Source organism: Jaculus jaculus, chromosome 15 (assembly GCF_020740685.1).
Source record: "Jaculus jaculus isolate mJacJac1 chromosome 15, mJacJac1.mat.Y.cur, whole genome shotgun sequence".
Lineage (NCBI taxonomy): Eukaryota > Metazoa > Chordata > Mammalia > Rodentia > Dipodidae > Jaculus > Jaculus jaculus.
In genome coordinates, this window is record NC_059116.1 from 52185953 (window position 1) to 52207009 (window position 21057).

General features: G+C 41.2%; 2 protein-coding genes and 1 long non-coding RNA gene across 5 annotated transcripts in view; 2 read left to right on the top strand and 1 right to left on the bottom strand.

The window, feature by feature from the left end:
* The window catches only part of Asxl3 (ASXL transcriptional regulator 3), a 205191-nt gene extending 201995 nt beyond the window's left edge, over positions 1-3196 (bottom strand). Inside the window, exon 1 of one of the 3 annotated variants that reach the window (XM_045135319.1) lies at positions 3038-3196. In XM_045135319.1, coding sequence (XP_044991254.1) covers positions 3038-3091 — 54 coding nt within the window. In that variant the 5' untranslated portion in view covers positions 3092-3196. The remainder of the gene's footprint in view (positions 1-3037) is intronic. The other 2 variants (XM_045135320.1, XM_045135321.1) reach the window with 2 other exon arrangements.
* On the top strand, positions 2993-9522 carry LOC123455123. Its single transcript, XR_006633687.1, has 3 exons — positions 2993-3059; positions 4080-4191; positions 9333-9522. It is a non-coding gene; the product is annotated as an uncharacterized LOC123455123 (long non-coding RNA).
* A 5236-nt stretch (positions 9523-14758) lies between these two features.
* LOC123455095 (28 kDa heat- and acid-stable phosphoprotein-like) lies at positions 14759-15476 on the top strand. The gene has a single exon (XM_045135175.1). The coding sequence runs from the start codon at positions 14782-14784 to the stop codon at positions 15322-15324; it is 543 nt and encodes a 180-aa protein (XP_044991110.1). The 5' UTR covers positions 14759-14781; the 3' UTR covers positions 15325-15476.
* Positions 15477-21057: the final 5581 nt, after the last annotated feature.

Genomic DNA, 21057 nt, shown 5'->3' on the forward strand with positions numbered 1-21057 from the left:
CCATTCCTTTCCCCAGAAGCTAAGCAAGCCCACCACATACAAACAGGGCACACCCAGAGAAAAATGGTATAGCTAGTAGCTGCATTTCTATCTAAAGCACAATCCCTGGAGTTGCCCCTCAGAGTTGACAGATTTGGAGACAGTGTACTTTTCTCACAAAACTAGCAATCAAAAATTTGGTTGACTGGAAATTCTTACTTAGATAAAAAAGAATGATTCTTCGTCTATGTATGTTTCTGTTTTTCTTAAAATGAAAGCAAAGCTATATTTCAACATGAGATTTTGAACACAATTCAAAATATCTCATTTTAAATTTTTCTCCCCTGTGTCCTCTCTCAAGGAGCATACACACAGGACCGACTACATTATTCTTAATGTTAATTGGTCTTCTCTTTAGTTCACGTATTTCCAAAACCACATACTAAGTGGCATGCTTTCCAACCATTCTAATCTTTACTTTTAAAATCAAATACTTGGTTTAATATTTGATGGGGGAAAAGCTCAATGTCCTGAACAATAAAATCAGTGGAACCTTGTCAAGTGTGGAATTATGTGATGTACATCACAGTAATGCTAAAAATAAACTGTTGTCATTCAGTTTAAATGAATGTCATCAGTTTTAAAAGTACTAATACTTTATCATGCAAGTTTGGAAGACAGTTGTAGTCCATATAGTTCATATAATCACATTACATAAATTGACCAATTTTTCCTTTATTTACAAAATAAGAACTATCATAATTCACTTTTACAAATCACAATTTTCTGAAAGTGAAATTTCCAGTATAATTACTGGCCATTTATTCAGTATTTTATTTCAGCTGTCACATTTTGAACACAGACACATTTGTACAACTACCAGGGGAAACATAACTTGAATCAAATTGAAAAATTACCATAACTACTAGTTCATTATCACTTTGTCTGGTTAAAATAGAGACATCTGGTCTACCACTAATTCTTTTGTGTTGATGCCTCCTAGTATGTCTTTGCCTACTAATAAACTGCAAAAAAAAAAAAAAAAAAAAAACTTTCAACAACAACAAAATTATCTAGTGAACTAGAAGACTATTGCAAGGTATATCATTACAGATATACCATCATTCAATCAAATAAAGCTCAGTACATTTGAGAATAGTAGCATATACTGCTTGAATACAAATAGCTAGGTTTAAATTCCAGCAGAATAATGTGATCTATTAAATAATTCTCTGCAGGCATGGCTAATTCATGAATCATTATTTTTAAATATTTATAAATCAACTCACTGTTCACTTGTTTAAAATATACACACTGAACCTCTATAATAGCTCTTGATTGCCACTCAAAGAAGCCTGAATAATGCATGTCAGAACCCTTGTACAGCCCCATACAATTCTGAATTAATGGCCAGGCAAACAATAAGGAATGTACTTGTATCCTAGGCAAAAACTCAGTGATAACTGGCATCTACTTAACAATCACTGCTTACTTCTCACATATTTTCCACAATGAAGTTTCCTGTCCAAGGTACAGGTCATTAGAGAATAACTATCACCTGCCCAATCATCCACAGAGTGTGATCTAGCCCTTAACACGATAAGGGGAAAATGATAACATACACCACTACCAAATTAAGAGAGGAAGAAGGAGCCTTCCCACTTCTGCACCCTATAACCAGGCTACAATTAAAAGGGACTTTTGTCACTTCTTCGCAATAGGGCCAATTATCTAAAACCCTTTGCTAGAATCCAGAGACATAGCAGCAGGCCTTTCAAGGAAACTCAGATAATTACTTTTGACAAATGTTCTTGAGCGTAAGAGTTACTCAAAAGCTTAAAAAAATAACTATAGTTATGCTAAAACAATCTTTACAAAGTCAACTCAATAACTGCCAGGGTCTTCCTCCCATCCCACTGCATTCAGACTGTTTTTCTTTGGCCAATTTATAAAAGATTTAGCGAGTTGGTTAATAAATATTTAATTTATGCAGCCAAAACCCTAAAAGGCTCCGGTTTAAATGTAATGCTTCACATTCCCGTGAGACATACTGTACAAAAATATCCTTAAACATATACACACACAACGTTTACAGCTGTCCTTTAAATGATGGGGGAAATACGATAAATGAAAGCCCAGAGACATACACATATATACACGCATCAAACCAAAGACGCCGACGCCCCTCTGCCAACCAGCATCTCTATAGACATTCTTTCGATGATTAAAACGTAAGCTCAAAAAGGTTAACGAAAAGGGAAGGAGGCAAGTAGCACCGCCCAGCAAGCCCGCAGTAAAACACACGTAGCCATACACTTACCCTCCCACGACAAATGACACTGACCCAACTTCACTAAACACACGCACACACCAACACACACGCACAGCACACACGTGCAGACAACGTAACACAGACATCGTGCAGAGCACAATACCTACAAACAGCACGGAAAAGCGAGTCCACACAAACCATGCACGCATCAGTGTGCGTGCATCATGCACACAACTCGGCACACAGACAAGCAGCCACCGAGCCCACATGTACACGCCCAAGTCCGTGTGGGACATACGGTGTGTGCACGTGTGGAAACTCTGAACTCTCAAACGCCGGGCACGCGCAAAAGCAAGCGCGCGCACACACACACACTCACACACACTCACACTCACACACACACAGGGCTGTGCAGAGTTATTGCTGAAATTCCGGGGGGTGGAGGGGCCAGAAGGGAGTGGTAATTGCCACACAAAGGTCTGCGGAACGGCCGGGTGAAGTGGAAGCAAAGGCCACGCCGAGCCCCGTGCGCCAAGTCCCGGGAGAAGTGTCCCCGGCGCGACAGGCGCGGGGTCCCCGCGATCATCGCTGGCCCCTGGGCGCGCGAACGGACGCCGCACACACGCGCGCGCGCACACACGCACACGCACACACACACGCACACGGGCGCGGGCCCTGGGCGAGCCCACTCCGCTAGAATAACAAAGAGCCGCGAGCGGGCGGCGGCTCGGGCTGGCCGGAGTGGGCCGTCCCTGGCGCGCCACGGGCGGGTGGGGCGCTACGTACCAGGCGGGCAGCCTCGGCCCAGGTGCGGTCCTTCTTCTTCCTCTTGTCTTTCATGTTTGCATCTCATGGATGGTGCTGACGATGACGTGGGGTGGGGAATTCCGCGGGGTGCGGGCGCCGAGACAATGACCCAGTGACCCGGTGACCCGCACCGGCTCGGCGGGCGGGCGGGCGGGATGGAGCGGTGGGTGGGGGCGGGGGCGGCGACGGCGACGGCGGCGGCGCGCGGCGGGACCTGGGCGGGGGGCGGGGACGGACGGGACGGACGGACCGGACGGGACCGAACGGAGGCGGCGCCGGCCCGGCTCGCTCGCTCGCTCGCTGCGCGCGGGGCTCGTGCTGCGCCCCCCGCCGCCGCCGCCGCCGCCGCCGCCGCCGCCGCCGCGGCCGCCGCGGCCGCCGCGGTGACAGCTCCGGGGATGCTCGGCTCGGCCCCGCTCACAACAATGCACTCTGACGTCACGGGGAATGGCGACGCGGCCGTGCGCCCGCCGCGCTCACACTCGCCCCCACCCCGGCCCGCGCGCGCACCCCCGTGCACACTCGCCGCGCGCCCCCTCCCCGGCCACGCCCTGGGCCCGGCGCGCCTCCCTTCCCCCGCCCCGCCCCCGCCCGACCGGCCCGGCCCCCGCATGGCGGTCCTGGGCCACCCTGTGCCGGGTCCCGCTAGGGCCGAAGCCCGCGGACGCGCTGGAAGTTCTGGAACACTCCGCTCCCTGCTGTCCAGTGCGTCCAGACCCGCTCCCTTGCTCCCCTCCTCCGCTCCATCCTCCGCACTCATCCCGGGGTTTGCCTGGCCCGGTAGGTTTTCAGATCCGTGAAGGGAATCCACCTCGGCTGTATACCTAACTGAGGCTAGACGTGCAACTGGAGCAGCGCCGGGCCACCCACACGCAGGGTCTAAAACAATGCCAGATCCAGAGCCTCCCAGGTCCCTCCAGGCTGCAAGATCGCTCGCTGCTCCCTGTAAAGAAAAGCAGCACCCATGTAAACAACCCAACATCTAGCAGCTAATGTACATTAACTTATTTATGATTTTCAGATCTGGATGTATGAAGGATGGGGGTTCCCTATTAGGGAAGCACTAAAGAAGTGAAGATTTCAAAGTTCATGCTAACCTTTCCAACTTCTTACATCATTGAGGAATCCTCTAGGTCAGTAAAGTTATTGTTGACCTGCACATTACTTATGTATGTGTTTGTCTTGAATATGCAAAGCCATAAAGTCACTCCTACCAGATTAGTTATCTCCAGTTACTTCCTGAATATAATATATAGGGTGTGTGTGTGTGTGTGTGTGTGTGTGTGTGTGTGTGTACACAGCCTTTTTTCTGGAGAACATTGACTCATCCCATCCTCTAAGCAAAGCAGGAAACATCCACTCTCCTCTCGTGTAAATGAAGAAGATAAGAAGAAGATAAGTACTGCAACACTAATGGACCTAAGATCTTTTCATAAATCTGTTTTAAGGACTGAAACCAGGTCTTTTGGATTTTACTTTCTTTGTGCAATCCTGTAAAAACTCTCTTGACTAGGAAATGAACAGTTAAATTCTAATGAAACTAATGAAAAGACCTTTGCCTAAGTATAAGACCATAGGTGATTCCTTTCAGATGCCTGCCAAGTGACTGAAGTAGTAAAAATGCTTGATTACCAAAAACTAATCAGAGACCCTTCATAACCATAAAGACAACATGTGCTAATTCTTTAAAAACACTTGCTTTATTAGTTCTTTAGAATAAGAAAAGCTATGTATCAGTTTAAGAAACGATCTGAACTATCTCTACCTTTTCTTCCTTTTTTAAAAAGATGGATGCAGGGCACTGATGTTACCCCTAGGGGAATGTCTTACCCTTGCAATTTGCATAATTGTAACCAGGTGTGTTGTAGTTTTACTTTATATCTCAAGTATATTAAATTTGAGTCTTGTTCACGGCTGTTTTTATTCTCAAGAATACTCTATGACTATAGTAATTGGTTTGTTTTCCAGGAATTTTCATGCTAATATTTTTCCTTCTACTCAGAAATGACTATTTTAACCAACCAGATCATTACAGAATTTATTTTTCTGTGAAATAGTATTTAATAAATTTGGAGCCGGTTGAAGCAAAACATGCATAATCACTTCTTTCTACATGTCCAGTTCTGCTATTAGTTCTGAATTCAATGATTCACATTATTTTGTGAGTGCCAATTTCAGTGGATGTGTCACCTCCTATAATTTTTGTAAATATAACATCTTTAACAGTGAATGAACACTCACTAGACACCAAACCTAATTAATAACTAAATCAACTTACATAGGAAAAATAAAAGGTGACCACATACTGAAAAATGACCAAAGTTCATAGAAATTATTGATGCAAAATTAAAAGATGTATGAATTAGGAGTTCTTGCCCCCTGTCTCTGTTCCCTCAGTTTCTCCCCCATCCTTACTTAAAGAGTTCACCAAAGGCAGGAAAGTGGTGGTGATTCCAGCAAGAATCAAAGGCTAGAATGACTTGGGACTCAAAGCCCTTGTGTACATAGCTACCACCCTTTGAGTGACCATTACATGAGAAAATCTAGAATGAATGGAAATTACTCCCATTCATCTCACATTCCCCAGGGGCAGTAAGGAACAGTGCAGAGCAGAAAGCCAGGTAGGAAAGAAGTAGTAAAAGATGGAGAGAAAAGATGGCACCTTTGTTGCAAGGAAGACAAACTGTTTTTAAGTCATTGCAATCACTATACTTACGTAGCTTATATATGTCTATTATGCACAAGGTAGATATAAGTAACATTTAATAAGCTCATTTTTCCTGAGCTGTTTCTAGTAACAGTCAAGATCTAAGGAATATGGAAAATCCACAAAAGGATACACTTCTCTGATTGACCAGCTGCTGCTCAATTCAGAGTTTCTAGCACTAAGCAGATAATTTGTCACAATCTAGAACACAATAAGTATTTTCTGGATAGAAATTAAATGACATGGCCCCTTTTATAAATTCAAATGGCAGTGTTATTAATGATACTAATGGGCAATGTTTATGAAGACTAATGAATTTAAACTTGCTTGTATTATCCTAATACTCCATATCCAGTGTAATATTTCTATAAATTTCAACGTGCATCCATTTTTAAGTCAGTTTAGAATTAAAGAACGAATAAGAGCATCGGCTGTACTTTGGGAGCACACAGGTGGTATAATATTATTAGAGAGCATTCGAATTTTGAATAACTTGTCCATTAGTAAATAAATGTGTTAATTGTGATGCTTATGTTCTTACTTGAACTCTGTAACAATGTAATATTTTAAGATGTCAGCGAACTCTAATTACAAAGGTATGGGTAGTTAAAAGAAAAAATATTTAATAGATTTTTATTTTCTTCCAAACTGTTTTTTTTGTAGCTGATTTTATTTGCAATGTCAGTGCACATAATTTTAAAGATAATATTTGAGAATTTTTAAAAAATATTGGGATCTTTAGTATATGGACATACTGTAATTTGGACATGTTCTTGTTGTCTTTTGTCCTCTCTTCGCTGCCCCCATTCCACTGATTATTACATATCATTTCACTAAGTGAAAGACATTTTTCATAACATATCCAGCTGAAGTATTCTTTCAATGGAGGTGAATTAGATTAAACTAGTTGAAATACTTTCATAGCTTTACTATTTTTCACTTTCTTAAATTGCTCTTTTATTTTCTGATTTCTCTCTCTGCTTCTTTAGGACAATAACAAACTGAACTTTTTAAAATATTTTGTTTATTTTTATTTATTTTTTGTGTATTTTTATTTATTTATTTGAGAGTGACAGAGAGAGAAAGAGGCAGTTAGAGAGAGAGAGAGAGAGAGAGAGAAAGAGAGAGAGAGAATGGGCGCGCCAGGGCTTCCAGCCTCTGCAAACGAATTCCAGACGAGTGCGCCCCCTTGTGCATCTGGCTAACGTGGGACCTGGGGAACCGAGCCTCAAACCGGGGTCCTTAGGCTTCACAGGCAAGCGCTTAACCGCTAAGCCATCTCTCCAGCCCACAAACTGAACTTTTCAGCAGAGACCTTCATTCAAGAATTTACCTCCCTCCCCCCAAGCCTTTAATTAGTCATAGAACTCGAACTCGGTGTGATTTATGGCCTAGTGTTCAGAAGGACTCACACTTAATCCATTACACAAAAAGGATACACATATTCCTTAACAGCAACACTCATTAGTTCATATAAAATGAAAATAAAACCTCACTTATAAAATGTAAATAAAGCTTTTCCTAATAATATCTTCCTATGCATATGCAATGTGACCAGAATTTCACCACTGCAGTCTGACAGCTTTTTGCTTATTTTCAAAACTACTAATTATATTTCTCTAGGTAAACTCTAATTCAATCCCACATTTAGTGGCTAAGAAGGAAAATTACATGCTGCTAAATTCATCTTTCTGTGGAAAGAATGTTTCTTAGTTCAGGAAGGAGACCAGAATTCTAATGTACACGGCTGTTTCAGGCTGCAGTGGGTGAGATCTGGTTCACATTACTAGGAGTTTCTTAGCCTCCTTTCTATGCTTAGTAAAAGGGTGGCTTTTGTGATTGAAACTTCCCCAAAGAGAACTTCAGAGGTATCACTAACAAGAAATTTATTCCAGTAATTTTTCAAGTAATTACTATTTTAAGTTGTACAGTAATTTCCTCTTTATTCACCCCATAACATTAAAAGCTCAAAAGAAGATATAAGGTCCTTGTGCAACATTTACAAGGAAGGATTGAAGTGATGGGGAGATAGGTGTCCTTTTGTAACTAAAGAATTCTTATTGCATTCCCATTGAGTTTTATTGCAGGGGACAGGCTGATCATTTTGGCCAACACACTTCCAGTAACCATGGGATGACATGATTGATGGGCGAAATAGCAGGAATAACTGGAAGATCTCTTAGGAGCCTATTGTGGCCAAGGAAATGCCATTCAACTCTGTAGTTCTGTACAGGAGAGCAAAGAATGTGGGGGACATGCAGGAATTGCCACCCCAACTGAGACTCACATAGCAATGAGGAAATATAGCAGGACTGTATTTCAGAGAGAGAGAGAGGGAGAGAGAATGAGAATGAATGACCCCAATGGTGTACTAAATCTGTCCAGGATTCTCATAGACTTGGTAAGACTGCAGACTGAGTCAGGGTAAGGATATTTATCTATTGTGTGAGAATAGAGAGATCCAGAAAAAGAGATTCTTACCTACTCCCCCTGGCTTTCTACCACTCTGTCAGTCTTAGGCAAGATGTCCCCAAGGAAAGGGATCAAAGAGAGTTATGACATTTTGATGTCAAAACAGTGAATCATGCTTTTTAACAATACCTGGATAGAGTTGCTGGTAAGAATTTTGATCAAGGTGCATTTTTGGTAGAAAATTATTTTCTCTAGAGACACTTCCTCCCTTTCAGACCAAAAGGTGATTAATACCATAGAAGATTCAAAATAATCTAGATTGAAGTTTTTCTACCTAACATATAATCATTCAATTTACACATCTACTCTAACTTCTCCCTTCCCTTTCACCTTTGTTCCTTGTGGGCAGATTGCTGACTCCTTTGTCAATGCTGACAGAAAATATTTTATATTGGTAAAATTTTTAAGTAGTTTGTAAACTCCTGATCTTTTATTTGAGATATAATTATGATAACATTCATATGTCTCAAGTTCAAGTGATGATTTTAATAATGGTGTGCTCTGTAAGACATTCAAAAGAAGACAATACATTTTCATTATACTTCAGTGGTTGTTTCTGCCTTTTCCCAGCATTCCTCAGTCCCTGACAGAATAATTTTGGCATCACAAATGAGTTTCATCTGCTACTGGACTGTTAATATTTTCCTTATCAATTAGATTGTCTATTCACTCTTATCATGGTATCTCATGTACATAATGAAGTTACATATGTACTCTTTGATGGTAGAAGCATTGGATATTTAGATATTCAATAAATGTTCAATAAATCCTTATTATACCCCAAGTTTAAGAAGGCATTTTGTCTTTATGGTCTAAGTTTTACACTTCAATCTATGAATTAAGTAAAATTAATTTTGCACATGGGAGATGGGAATCCAAATTTTGTATAATTAATTTTTATTTATTCATTGGACTAATTTTGTACTATAATCAATATCAGTTGAATACATCAATAGGGGTCTATTTCTGATCTTTTATTTTATTCTGTTTATTTATAACAATAACAAACTGATATCATTGTCATAGCTTTATAGCAATCGTGGAATCAGATATGCATATCCTGAAAATTTCATGAGTTTTAATGTTTTTTTCTAGGTTATTTTGTATCCACACAAATTAAAGAATCTGCCATTCTTACATGAAGGACTTGAATCTACTGACCAATTTAGAAAGAATGGTCCTACTAGCAATACTAAAATTGGTACACTGGTAAAGTTGAACTTATTTGGTTTTCTATATTTTTAGTCATATTTAAACATTTTCTAAATTATTTATTTATTTATTTAGATAGGGGAATGGGGGAGAATTGGCATGCCAGGGTCTCAACTACTGCAAGTGAACTCCAGATGTTTGCACCACCTAGTGGGCGTGTGTGACCTTGTGCTGGCCTCACCTTTGTGCATCTGTCTTATGTGGGGTCTGGAGAGTCCAACATGGGTCCTTAGGCTTTGCAGGCAAGCGCATGAACTACTAAGCCATCTCTCCAGCCCTAAACGCGCGCACGCACACACACACACACACACACACACACACACACACACACATATATTTAGATTTAAAATTTCTCTCTACTTTAAATATTATTTTAATCAATAAGACATACAAATAAAACTGATTTTTAAATATTGATCTTATATATTATAACTGCCAAATTCATGTGTTGGTGTTACAGAACTTCTGTATATACAATTGCCTAGAGGTAATAATACATTTATAATTTAATGCATATTTTTAAAATTTTTCTTGCCTTATCACACTGTCTGGAATTTCTGAAATAATTATGAATGTATGTGATAGCAGAAACATATCCATCTCCCAAACATTGGAGTGAAGAGATTTGTGTTTTATTTAAATATGCTAACTATATTTTTATAGATTCTTTTACTGATTGAAAAATAGTTACTTCTTTTCCTAGAAACCTAGTAATTCTTTATCCCCTCCTGGCCATGAGTAGTTGTTAACTTTATTAAAAACATTTCTGAACTTATTGAGCTAGTCATAATATTTTCACTATTATTCTCTTAATGTAGTATGTCATCCTGATTTATTTTCTAATGTCAAACAATTTTTGCAATAAACCCAAGCTGATCATTTAGGTATACTCTTACAGGTTGTTAGATTTGCATCTCCATTATTGTAATAGCTTTTATATTTATCCACAGAAGGGATACTGATGTGGAATTTTCTTTAAATTCTTGACATGTATAATTATAATACTGAACTCAAAACAAATCATATAATGTATTCCTCTTTTCTATGCTAAAATGCTAATTTTTTGTTAGGTTAGTATTTTTCTATGAAATGCTTGGTATAATTTGCTGTTCCACAGTGGTAGAGTTATTATTGTATGTGTAAATATTTTTGGTAGCAAATTAAATTTCTGTTGAATATGCAAGGCTTCCAGTTTCCTTTCTTTTTTTTTTTTTTCTTTCTTTCTTTTTTTGCTTATTTATCTGGGTATATTATACTAAAGTTTTGTGAAATTTATTGGGAGTTGCAAATTCATACAACCTTCATATAACAAGTTCAGATACTAGAAACATAGCTTGATAACTTTATTTTGTTTTGCTTTGCTTTATTTTATTTTATTTCTGAGAGATAGAGAGGGAGAGGGAGAGAGAGAGAGAGAGAGAAAGAGAGAAAGAGAGAGAGAGAGGGAGGGAGAATGGACATGCCAGGGCTTTTACCCATGCAAACAAACTCCAGACACCCACATTACCTTGTGCATCTGGCATATGTGGATGCTGGGAAATCAAACCTGGGTCCTTAGGCTTTACGGGCAAGAACCTTAACCACTAAGCCATCTCTACATCCCTGATGACTTTAATTTTTTAAATTGATACTATTATGCAATCATAACCTTAGTGTAACATAATAATCCATTTAATATTCTCCAGTAGTATTCTCTGGCCTTTGAAGACAAAGCTAGTAGTCTTTCATGTCTGGCTTCTTTCAAAGTGTAGTATATTCATTCATTTATCCCTTTTATTGTATGTATCAGTAGTTTGTCACTTATTTCTAAACAGTAGTCTATCATATTGATGGACATTTTTTTCTATGCAATGCCAATATTAAGGAACAGTTAGAATGTTTACAATTTTGGACTATTGTAAGTATACTGAGAACATTTGTATAAAAATGTTTGTGTGAACATGTTTTCATCTTATAAATACCCATAAGTTAAATTAGTGTATGTCATATGTGTTTAAGTTCTAAAGTTAATGTGTCTAACTTTAAGTACATGTTTCCAAACTGGTACTATATGTGTCAGTGAAATTTATGTTTAAAATGTTTCCCTACTTTATTTCATTTGTTGACTTACAACTATGTTTACACAGTGCATTATATACTTTGAATACAAATATTTTATCAGATATATTATGTACAGATATGTGCTAGTCTGTGATTTATCTTTTAATTTTTGATTTAAAATGTTTTTATTGGGCTATAAAAACAACTTAGCAATTAAGGAGCTTGCCTGAAAAGCCTAAGGACCCATGTTTGATTCTCAAGTTCCCACATAAGCCAGATGTACAAAGTGAGGCAAAAGCACAAAGTCACACATGTGCACAAGGTGGTGCACATGTCAGAAGTTTGATTGCAATGGTTGGAGGCTCAGGCATACCAATTCTTTCTCTTGCTCTCTTTCTCTCTCACATTTAAAAAAAAAATGTTTTTAGTGTGTGATCTGGAACAAAAATCAGTAGCAGAGGCCCATAAACTAGAAAAAGACTATAAGGGAGAGAAGAGATGGAAGGTCTTAAGAGGATGGTATTGTATATATGTAAGTAGAAGATCAGATTACAGAGAGGGGAAAGGTCTAAGCAAGGTCAGGGGAAGAGATTGTATAAAAGAAAGGTGGGGGAGGGTCAAACAAAACTCAAGATATTCTGAATAAGACATATGAAAATCTACTTTCTTAAATAATGGCACATCCAGAAGCCATAGATTGTTACTAGAAAATTTTCAGTGCTTGGGATGGGATACCTTACAGTGAGTTGTGGTCCTTGTTGTTTCCAAAACTAGGCTATTGCCAAGGCCCTAGGTTCCCCATGAGAAAGAGATAGTAAGACCCTATTGCAGAAGACTTCACATGCCTGAGCAGCAGAGTCACTGAGAAGTCAAGCTGGTGCTTTTCCCTGTAGCCCAGCCAACTGAAGACTGGAAAAAGCTGCACTGTATGCAGTTTTATGGGAGACAGAAGTCATCGGCAGTGAAAACGCTGGACACTGGAAGCCTCAAGTTTGACCAGACAGGCCAAATGACTGAACGAGTGCAATAGTGGCATGTCTGCTCTGGGGGAAACCAACTGCTCCCTAATTGTACTGAAGGTCCACTCTATGGGAGGGAATTCGTGCCTAATCAAAAGCCTATGGCAGGGGAGGTCATGAGCCTTAGGGATATAAAGCCTGATCTTGTCTGGATATATGTATATATTATGCTCACCAAATTGTCCTGAAAGCACTACACTTAATGTTCATACTCATATATTAATGCTACTCTTACTTCTGGTTAGAGAAGTTTCTCTTTTCAGATGATGATAACCACTGGGGTGAACCAAAAGTCAACATAGTGCTGAAAAGAAGGGACAGAGAAGTGTCAAGCACTGAAACATCTCACACCCTCCAAGTTTCAGGGTCAACTGCAGAAGAGATGGCAGAAAGAATGTAAGAGCCAAAGGAAGGGTACCACTCCTTACATATAACTGTCTGACAGAATTTGGCTTCAATATCGAAGACCTCACAGTGCCTAGCAATCCACAGGAGACCCTCATAATAGGATAAAAAGATGATGACACCAAATTAATGGAGAGAGGGAGGAGATATGAGAGAGAGCAGAGTTATGAAGGGGGAAGTGGGGAGGGAAATACCACGGTTTGTTGTCTGTACGTATAGAAGTTGTTTATACATGTAAAGAAAAAATCCTAATTCTTAACACCTGCAGGTTTTTGTAGTGTAGCTATCCTCACCATGGCAAACTTCAATTTAGCAGCATAATCTCACTGAACACATGGAAAGAAGTGTACATGGCTGGCTATCTGGAAGCAATGTAAGTCAGGTGATCCACATCAGTGCGAGTGACCAAATCATCCAAGTCTGTTCTGATAGGCAGTCTTCCTGCACTTCTCCAGGAACATCAATGGCCCACACAAAAGGAGGAATTTCAGAGGACTTTAGGAACTGCTTACATACAGCAAATGCATAGTGTGTTGATTCTAGTGAACCACCAACGATGGTGATATGACAAAAATCCCTGAGCTATGCCCAGGAAGCCCTTCTCTTAATGCTCATGCCCATATATTAATGGGACTCTCACTTTTGGTTAAAGAACCTTCTCTTTTCAGATAGCAGTGACTTTGGGATGGCTCAGAAGGTGCCATGGTGCTGAGAAGAAGTGACAGAGGAGTGCTCAGCACTGAAATATCTCTATAACTCCTTCCAGGCCTCAAGGTCAATTGCAGAAGAGGTGGTGGAAAGAATGTAAGAGCCAAAGGAAGGGTAGAACTTTTTACAGCATACTCCTCAAGACACAAAATGGTTTGGATATCTATAACCTCACAGTGCCTGACACTGCCTACACAAGACCATCATTACAGGAAGAAAAGATCATGGCATAAAAATAAAGGAGAGACTGGGAGGTGGGGCATATGATGGAGAATGGAATTTCAAAAGGGTAAAGTGGGTAGAGAGAGGTAATTACCATGGGATATTGTTTACAATTTGGAAGTTGCCAATAAAAATATATTTAAAAATCCAATGGAATTCTTCATGGAAATAGAAAAATCAATCCTAAAATTCTTTGGGAAGCACATAAACCCTCAAATATCCAAAAGAATTTTGAGCAACAAAGATAAGAATAGCAGTATCACCAAATCTGATTTTAAGCTATATTACAGAGCCATTGTAACAAAAGCAACATGATACTGGCACAAAAACAGACATCTAGATTAATGTAACAGAATAGAGGATCCAGACATAAGTCCAGGAAGCTACAGATCATCTGATTTTTGACAAAAATGCCAAAAATATTCATTGGAGAAAAGATATCTCTTTAACAAGTGCTGCTGGAAAAACTGGAATTCCATTTATAGAAGGATGAAAATAGATCCATGTCTCTCTCCATCCACAAGAATCAAGTCCAGTTCAATCAAAGACCTTAATATCAAATCTGAAATTCTGAAACTGTTAGAGAAAAAAGTGGGGAGAAACCCCCAAGCATATTGGCATAGGCAACAACTTTTTTTTTTTTTTAATATAACCCCAGTTGCTCAGGAAATAAAACCACTATTCAACTACTGGGACATCATGAAATAAAAAAAAAAAAAAAAGAAAACCACTTTTGTGTAGAGAAGGTCACTGTGAATAGAACACAAAGGCAACCTACAGAATGGGAGAAAATCATTATGAGTTGTACATCTGACACAGTATTAATATCCAGTATATACAAAGAACTCAAAAAACTAAATAATAAGAATGCAAACAACCCAATTAAAAATGGGCTATGGGGCCGCCGCCGCCGCCGCCGGAGCCGCCGCGGAGCCGAGATGCCTAAAGGGAGAAAGGGAGGCCACAAAGGCTGGGCAAGACAGTATACGAGCCCCGAGGAGATCGACGCCCAGCTGCAGGCTGAAGAGCAGAAGGCCAGGGAAGAAGAGGAACAAGAAGAAGGTGGAGATGGGGCTGCAGGAGATCCCAAAAAGGAGAAGAAATCGCTAGACTCAGATGAAAGTGAGGATGAAGATGATGACTACCAGCAAAAGCGAAAAGGCGTGGAAGGGCTCATTGACATTGAGAACCCCAACCGGGTGGCACAGACAACCAAGAAAGTCACACAACTGGACCTGGACGGGCCAAAGGAGCTTTCAAGGAGAGAACGAGAAGAAATTGAGAAGCAGAAAGCAAAAGAGCGCTACATGAAAATGCATTTAGCTGGGAAGACAGAGCAGGCCAAGGCTGACCTTGCCCGGCTGGCAATCATCCGGAAACAGCGGGAGGAAGCTGCAAGAAAGAAGGAAGAGGAGAGGAAAGCAAAAGATGATGCAACTTTGTCGGGAAAAAGAATGCAGTCACTCTCCCTGAATAAGTAAGCTGGCTGTGGAGGAGATGCCAGGGAGCCGGGCCGTGTAGCCAGGACCTCTGCCGCGTCTCGCCCACCCTGTGCCCTGGCACCGCTGCAGCAGCCCCTCACGGCCAAGAGCCCCCACAGCCTGGGGCCTCTTCATCTTGGCACAGAAATCGTTTGGGGGGATGGGGGGGGATGGGGGGAGGGGCAGCTGCTATCTTTGAGACAGAAAGATGCAGGACAGCATTTCATATGTAACCATTTGAATGTTTTTGCTGTTTTTAGAATTTGGAACCCTGATTAGGGGGTGCCTGGGAAGCAGGATAAGGAGCTTCCGTTTGTCCGGTAGATTGCACGTTAGCAGGTGGTCATGCAAGCAGGCAGCTGCTGTGGAGCTTGTAACAACCAGCCCAGTCTGTTGCCTGGGTGCTCACCAAGAGGGGCTGCCTAGGAGCCTGTGCTCCTGAGGGTTATGGCTTGTCCCAGGCCAGTTCCGTCCAACTGAGACCTCTCCTCTCTGACCTGCTCTGTCCCACGCCCACTCATCTGGCCAGGGCTAGTGTCCATTTTTAACCCAACCTATTGACCGTTTCAAACCTTCGGTTACCATGCAGCACCCAGGCAAAACATGCTCCACAAATTCAACTTGTATATTTGTCAGATTAAACTTGACATTATCGTAAAAAAAAAAGGGGGGGGGGAGGCTATGGAACTAAGTAGAGTTCTCAAAAGAAGAAATACAGATGGTGTATAAAGACCTAAAATGTGTTCCACATCCTTACCCATCAGGGAAATTCAAGTTAAAACTACTTTGATATTCCACTCCTGTCAGAATGGCTCTCTTCAAGAAAATAAATGACTATAAATGCTAGCAAGGATGTTGCAAAAAAGGAACCCTTCTACACTGCTTGTAGGAATATAAACTGGTAAAACCACTGTGGATATCATTGTAAAATTCTCTGAAACAGTTAAAAACAGATTTACAATATGATCCAACTATACTATTCCTAGGCATATATCCTAAGGACTGGTCTCATTAAGTTAAAGATACTTGCACATCCATGTTTACCACATCTCTATCCACAATAGCTCAGAAATGGAACTTGCCTAGATCTCTCTCAACTGATGAACCTATAATGAAAATATCATTCATTTGTACAATGGAGTTCTATTCAGTGGTAAAGAAAAATGAGATTATGAAATTTGCAGGGAAATAGATGGATGTGGAAAGATTATACTAAGTGAGACAACCCAGACCTAGAAAGCCAAATGCTGCATGTTCTCTCATATGTGGATCCGAGCTACAAATGTTTAGACTTGTATGTAAGTTGTAGTAAAAATTGGTAGCAGAGGCCAGCAAGCTAGAAAGGAGCTATAAGGGAGGGAAGAGAGTGAAGGACATAAGGGGATGGTGTTGTATATATGTAAGTAGATGAACAGATTACAGGGAGTGGAATGGTCTAAGTAAGACAGGGGAAGAAAGAGAGTAAAGGGTGGGGGAGGGTTAATCAAAATTTAAGATGGTATGAATAAGATGTATGGAAACCTACCCTCTTGGACAATGACATAGACTTTTACTAGAAAAAATTCAGTGCCAGGGGTGAGGTGTTGGCCATGGAAGTCCCTGATGCACACAAAACATTGGAGGACATTGCCAAGGTTCTTGGTTTCCCATCAGAATTAGATGGTGAGACCCTGTTTCTGAAGATTACACATGCTTGGGCTTCAAGGTTACTGAGAAATCAAGCTAGAGTTGAGCTGAAAACTTCCTCCCTATAAACTAGCTGACACAAATCTGAAAAAAAGCTAGATTACATGCAGCTCAATGGGAGAGAGAGGAGTCATCAATGGAGATAAACAACTCTGAAGCCGAGCATGTTGGTGTACATCTTTAATCCCAGGACTCAGGAGGCAGAGGTAGGAGGATCACCATGAGTTCAAGGCCACCCTGAGACTACAATCAGCCTGGGGCCAGAGTGAGGCCATACCTAGGGAAAAAAAAAAAAAACAACTGAAAGTCTTAACTTTGATCAACCAGGCCAAATGATCAAACAAGTGCAAGAGTGGCATGTCTGTTATGGGGAAAAACAACTGCTCTTTAATTGACTGGAGACCTACTCCACAGGAAGGACTACATGCCTGGCACTCAACACCTAGTCAAAAGCCTATGATTGGGGAGATCATGAGTGTCAGGGGTATAAAACCTGCTAATGTTTGGCTAAATACATATATTTTGCTCACCTAACTGCCCTGTAAGCACTTTTGTTAACATTCTTACCCATAAACTGATAATCTCATTTTTGGTTAGAGAAGCTTCTCTTTTCAGGTGGTGGTGTCCTCTGGGATGACTCAGAAATCATCACAGTACTGAGAAGAAGTGACAGAGGAGTCTTCAGCAATGAAACATCTCTAACAGACCTTCTAAGATTCAGTGCCCATTGCAGAAGAGGTGGCAAAAAGAATGTAAATGCCTCCCTCCCTCTCCCTCTTCCTCTCCCTTTCTCTCTCTCTCTCGCCTCTCTAACTCTTGTATATTAGTTATCTTTTTCCTCATTTTGTTAGTGGGCACTGACCTGTAACTCCCAGTACTAGCATGGTCTACCATCCACAATGAGCTTTTGATCAGAGAAACCCACAAGGTTTCCTAAAAGTACTTGATGACCCACCAAAGGTTAGTGGTAAGACCCTATTGCTGAAGACACCATATACAGCTCACACGTAAAATGGAACGGCATGGCTGGAAGCCAGGAGAGTCAGTCCCCAGACTGTCAGTGCATCTAGTGCCAGAATGTGCTACATGGGCAACTGGGGGAAACGACCAATATCTGTCCAAGCAACTCATGGTCCAACCTACTTAGCAGCAAATAACCTGGTGTGATGCCCACACAAGTGCAACAGTGGCACACAGCCATGGTGGGGAACCAACTGCTCTTGATTCAGCTAACTGATCACCTCAGTGGTATGAGACCCATAGGTGGAGCTGGGAAACAAGTCAGAACCATATCCAAACATAAGCCCACTCTCCAATATCAAGCTACCATCAATCATGGGCTACAAGAGGGCCTACACCTATTAAACTCTCTATAAAAAAAGTAAGGGCTATCTCATTTGTCCTGGTGCTAACTTACTCTCCATTGGAGAATCTGCTTCTTTCAGATAGATGCAAATCCTAAGGAGAGAGCCACCCCATCATACCTCAAAAGGGGCCCAGCTAAAACTAAGGAAAATTGGCAAAACAAGCAAAGGTGATGTTTTCCTGATGAACTGGATACCAGTACAAGGGGGAAGGAGACCAACACAGAGAAAAATCAACGCCTACCAAATCAGAGAGTCAGAGCCTCAGAGGCCCCCAACACCTCATCACTGAAGCAGACCAAAAGTGAACCCAACATGGCTCAGGGAAATTTTGCGGAAGAGGGGGTGGAAAGAATGTCACAGCCACATGTTGGGTCATGATATGTAGAGAAATTTTTTTTTACCAATAACTGTGGGCTAACTCCGCAATGCACAACCCATATACCTCAACAAGGAGGGGCCAATGGGGACAGGATAGGTCACGGATGAGCCTAATAATGGTACCAAACTGCTTGTATTTGCTGAATAGAAAACTAATTAAAAAAATAAAATAAAATAATAAATAAATAAAGGAAGGGTAGAACTGCTTACAATATACTCTTCCAAACACAAAGTGGCATGGATATCTATGACCTCATAGTGCCTGGTATTACCTACACAAGACCACCATAATAGAAAGAAAAAATGAGGACATCAGAATAAAAGAGAGATCATCTGAGAGAGGAAGGGGATATGATGGAGAGAAAATTTATGAAAGGGAAAGCAGGGAAAGGGTGGGAATTATCATGGTTTATTGTCTGTTATTATGGCAATTGTCAATAATAAAGTTAAAAAAAGGAACAAGAAATGTTTTTATTCTATGGGAATAGGGAGATGGCTCAGTTAGTAAAAGTGTGTGCTTTACAAGCCTTCCAAAAAGAGGCACATGCATCAGTAATCTTGACAATCATATAGCAAGAATCAGGAGAATCTCAAAACTCATGGGTCAGTTGGCCTTGTCAGTGAGAAGCACCACAGCAAGAGAGACCTTGTCTCAATTTCCCACCAAGATGACGACCACCTAGCTGTGCTGCAGATCCCAGGGAAAGAAAGGCAAGACATTAAGGGTTCACTGGGTCTTTTAAGGGAGAGCAATCTCCAATAGATTGCCAGTGGGAGGGCACAGAGGGGGGAAAACCAGGGAATCACTGATTCCCTAGTGGGGGGGTGCCCCCCCCCATGTAGCCACTGAATCCACTGCACCACTGCAGGCCAATTGATCCCTGTGCATGGAAGCTTAGACTGCTCCACCCACTCACCCACTTACTGCTCCAGCTGCTGCAGGTTCAGTGGGTCCAGGCATAAACAGGGAATCACTGATTACTTTGTAGGCAGGTAACCCACCCCTCCCCCCAAGTAGCCGCAGTATCCATGGTGGCACCCCATGCACTGATCAATCCCTGCCTGTGAAAGCTTACACTGCTCCTCCCACTCACTCACTTACTGCTCCTGCTGCCGCACGTTCAGTGAGTCTAGGCCCACAGCAACCGCCATGTGAGCTGAGACTGTGTCTGTTGCTTGCACCAGCTCAGGTGCCATCCCCTACCACTCTGATGCACCGGCTGTCCACCATTGTCCTGTGGCAGGCAGCACAGACTGCTTCTGGGTCCCAGTGTTCCCACAATAGAGTCTGGGGTGCATTAGTGTTTGGTGCCTCAGTGTCCCTCGCAGCTCAAACACAGGCAGCTTTGGAGCATTACACTGCAGAGATTGAGGAACTTTGTTGCCCCAGCCAGGCAACAGATCACGCAGCATTGGCAAATGACAGCCAAAGCCCAGGCTGTTTGGCAACTGCCTCAGCTGGCCTCAGATTCCTATTGTGCTTGAGCCCAGGCTGATTCACCCACCTAAGTGCCCATAAACTGTGATGGGCAGACCACAGCACAAAAGAAATAACATGAAAAATCAAATGCAAGAAAATCCACTTAGATCACCAAGTCCTACAATGAAGATCTCTAATCAAAACATAGAAGTGTCATTAGAATCAGAACACCAAAATGAAGATATGAGCAATGCAACCTTGACCAAGCTACTGGTATAACTTGCAGAAAAGCAACAAAGGATCGATAATTGTGTGGATGCTGCCATCACTAAACTAGAACTAATAGATAAGAAAATGGAAGAAGTTCAAAAAGAGTTAATAGTTGGAGGGAGAGTGAAAACAATGAAGACCTCAAAAATCAACAGGCCATGCTAAATGAAGATATAAAGAAATGCAAGGATGAATTCCAGGAATCATCAAGAAAAGCAGAAAATGATATGAAAAGGCAGCATGACAGACAGATGGAAATTATAAATAGAAAAGTAGTAGAAAATGCAAACAAAATTGAACAAGTCCAAAACTCTCTAGAAGCTCTCAAGAATAGAGTCAGCCATGTGGAGGATAGAAACTCTGATCTGGAAGACAAGATGGAAGAAACAGTTCAAGAGTTCAAAAATGTCAGTAAGCTCAAAAGTTTCTCTGAAAAGAACATGAGAGAATTGTGGGATACACATAAACATCCTAATATCAGGATCATTGGAATACTAGAAGGAGAAGAAATTCAGACCAAAGGCATGTATTTAACAAAATAATTGAAGAAAACTTCCCCAGTCTCTTAAAAGAAAGGCCCATCAACATATAAGAAGCCAACAGAACTCCAAA

Bases quoted from the DNA above. Each gene is read 5' to 3' on its own strand.
- LOC123455095 (XM_045135175.1), top strand. From the start codon at position 14,782: ATGCCTAAAGGGAGAAAGGGAGGCCACAAAGGCTGGGCAAGACAGTAT.